At 51.2% G+C, this 3,139-nt stretch overlaps 1 protein-coding gene across 1 annotated transcript; it reads right to left on the bottom strand.

Moving 5' to 3' along the window:
- Positions 1-419: 419 nt before the first annotated feature.
- On the bottom strand, positions 420-1,971 carry LOC123100049 (zealexin A1 synthase-like). Its single transcript, XM_044522042.1, has 2 exons — positions 1,183-1,971; positions 420-920 (listed from the first exon to the last, which is right to left on the bottom strand). Exons 1-2 carry the CDS (start codon positions 1,969-1,971, stop codon positions 420-422), a joined length of 1,290 nt encoding a protein of 429 aa, XP_044377977.1.
- Positions 1,972-3,139: the final 1,168 nt, after the last annotated feature.

Below are 3,139 nucleotides of genomic sequence, written 5' to 3'. Positions count from 1 at the left end.
CCCATAGTATGACCAAGTCTACAAACAAGCACTGAAGCACGGCAAACACGGATCGCGGGCTCCTGTGTCTTTATTTATCGATACGTAAATACATGCACACACCAACATATGCATGTGCTTGCAAAGATCTATTTTATGCTGATTAATATGATGGACAGGCAGTCTTATTATGATGGTATTTGTTCAAGCACATGCATGCAGGTGCAATGCACTACGACCTTGTCGAATGAAGCGATCATACTTGCCTCTATGACGACAAGGAGCGTAGGACGCTAACGATCTCCGTTGCCTGCCGGTGGAGTAGACTCCAGGAAGGGAACGGGCACACGGAGGACAGGGCGCAGGAGGAGGTCGGCCTTCCGCCGCGCGGTAACACCAAACGCCTCGGCCATGTCCAATTCATCTGGACTTGGACCCTCCTAGTCGAAGTGGAACAGCAGGCTCGCGAGTGCGAGCTCGATGTTGGCGAGGCCGAATGCCATGGCAGGGCACATCCTCCGGCCTGCGCCGAACGGCAGAAAAGAGAAGTCGTTACCCTTAAAGTCCACAGCATCCTCGTCCTCGAACCGCTCCGGCCGAAACTCCTCCGGCCCGTCAGGCCAGTACCGCTTGTCACGGCCCAGTGCCCAGACGTTGACTAGCAGCTGCGTGCCCTGCGGCACGTCATACCCGAGCACCTGGCATGGCTCCCGGCACTCCCGCGGGAGGAGCAACGGCGTGGGCATGTGCAGCCGCAGCGCCTCCCGAATGACCAGGTGCATGTACGGGAGCTCGTTGAGGCGGTGCTCCGCTACGGTGCCTTGGGCCCTGAAGGCTCGCCGAACCTCGGCGGTTGCCTTGTGCATCACCTTTGGGTTCCTCATCAGCTCTGCGAATGCCCACTCTAGCGTAGTTGTCTCGCTGCCGGCGCTGAATAGGTCCTGTGTGAACCATTGATTGTGGAGAGAGTTTCGTTTTGTGAGACTTAAAAGGGCCTGAGAACTGTAAATCTAGACACGTATCAGCGTTACAAAACAATTATATAATCCGCCTAACGAATTGTGCCTCAGGATATTTTACGATGAATCTAAGAAAATAAATCTGGTATTCATAAGCTTGATTAGAGCTAAACTTAATGAAATTTGACTCGGGATAAAGCTAAACCTTTCAAATAATATGTAAAAAAAGGAGTACAGTACTTACGAAGATGACGTATTTGACGGCGTCCATGTCGAGCTTGCCCTCCTTGTGCATGCTTAGCAGCACGTCGAGCAAGTCCTCGTTCTTCTGGCCTCCGCCACCTTCCATCGTCCTCTCGAGCCGCTCCTTGATGATGGCGTCGAGGATGCCGTTCCCGATGTCACGGCACTCCTTGGCGCTGCGCACGGCCCCGCTGAGATAGCCGGCAAACCGGGACGACGGCCACAGGTCCGGCGGGTTGAACCCCGCCACGAGCTTCGTGGAGCGGTCGAGCGCGTGGAGGAACACATCGCGCTCCTTGAACCGGTCACCCATGATGGCGCGGACCGTGATGTCGATGCCGAGCGCGGAGAGGCACGCGCGCAGCTCCACGGGGCGCGTGGCCACCGCGGCCTCGGCGACATCGCGGAGCACGGCGGCGACCTCCTCCTCGCGGACGGCGCGGAAGGACGTGACGCGCCGCGCCGATAAGAGCTCGAAGACGGCGATCTTCTTAACCTGGTGCCAGTGGTCACCGTACGGTGCGAACACAATGTCCCGGCCGCCGTTGGTGAGCACACGCGCTGTGGCGCTCAGAGGCCGCGTCGCAAACGCCAAGTCGTGGGTCTTCGTCACCTCACGGGCACCCTCCCGGGACGACACCACCAGCGTGGGCACCTCGCCGAGCCGGAGGAGCATGACCGGCCCGTAGCGCCGCGCTAGGTCACGCATCGCGCGGTGGGGGAGCTGCCCGACGAGGTGGTGCAGGCTTCCGATCACCGGCAGCTGCCACGGCCCCGGCAGCTCGTTCATTGCCGAGCGCCTGCGTCTGCGGCTGGAAAGAAGCACGGCACACAAGGACACGAGAGCTACGCCGAGGTAGACGACCTCCATTTGCATTCTCTACATGCTCTAATTGAGGTTGCGCGGTTGCCTTGCTTTTAGACTGGCTGGTTCAACATTTCTCCCTCGTAAGAACTGATCGAGACTAATTTTATTTTGAGAAAAATCATGCTATCTCCGTCCAGAAATACTTGTTCAAAAATATGTCTAAATATATCCATTTTTCCGGTAAGTACTTTCGGACAGAAAGATACTGTATAGTAGTAATATTGACGGGAGAAAGTTAAACGGCGAATTGTCCAATATTAGGGATAGAGCCGAACGGATCCCACCCATTCGATCACGGTTGCGTGGCCGTGACTTAAGAACGAGACATGGGCCGCGAGGTGATATTGACAACGATTTCTTCGGATTTGTTTCTACAACTTGCAAATTTAATTATTTTCCTTCTGCACCGCAAATGACACTGATCCCTTTCCCGTTTAAAATGCAATTAACGCATGCTGATCTCTTTCCCGTTTTGATTGTAATTAACGTACACCGATCTCTTTCTCGTTTTGAACGCAATTAACGTTGATCTTTTTCCCAACTAAAGACAGAAAAATCCAAAAATTGATGCACAGGGTATAAATCAAACACATGCCTTCAGCATCTATATCTATATCGTATCATATACCAATATAAAAAGACTGAAAGAGCGAGATCTATCAAATCTCATCCATCAAATAGTGTCAATCCAACTTGTTAGAATGCATAGTAGGCCATCTTGTATGTGGAAAATGCCAACGGAGGCCGAGCTCCAGGGAGCTCGGTATTTTGAAAAAACCAAAATTTATATTTCAAAGTTTCAGAAAAATTTAAAACAAAATTCCACGGTAACTTAATAGATTTCCGCACGAACGTGTAAGAATTTTTTTTGAATTTGTGATTTGTAGGCTGTACAAAAAAATAAAAATCCGGCCCAACAACAAAAAATATTGGCCCATTCTAGAAATACGTTTTTGTCTTTTTTCTGTACACCACGTGTGAAAGTATTTTGGTTATGAATTTTTGCACAGACGCAATACACATGTGTGAAAGTGTATACAAACAATTTCAAAAAAATTCACCTTGTGGAAATTTGTATTTTGAAAACGAG

This window comes from Triticum aestivum, chromosome 4D (genome assembly GCF_018294505.1).
Source record: "Triticum aestivum cultivar Chinese Spring chromosome 4D, IWGSC CS RefSeq v2.1, whole genome shotgun sequence".
NCBI lineage: Eukaryota > Viridiplantae > Streptophyta > Magnoliopsida > Poales > Poaceae > Triticum > Triticum aestivum.
This window is presented reverse-complemented; position numbering and strand designations above follow the sequence as displayed.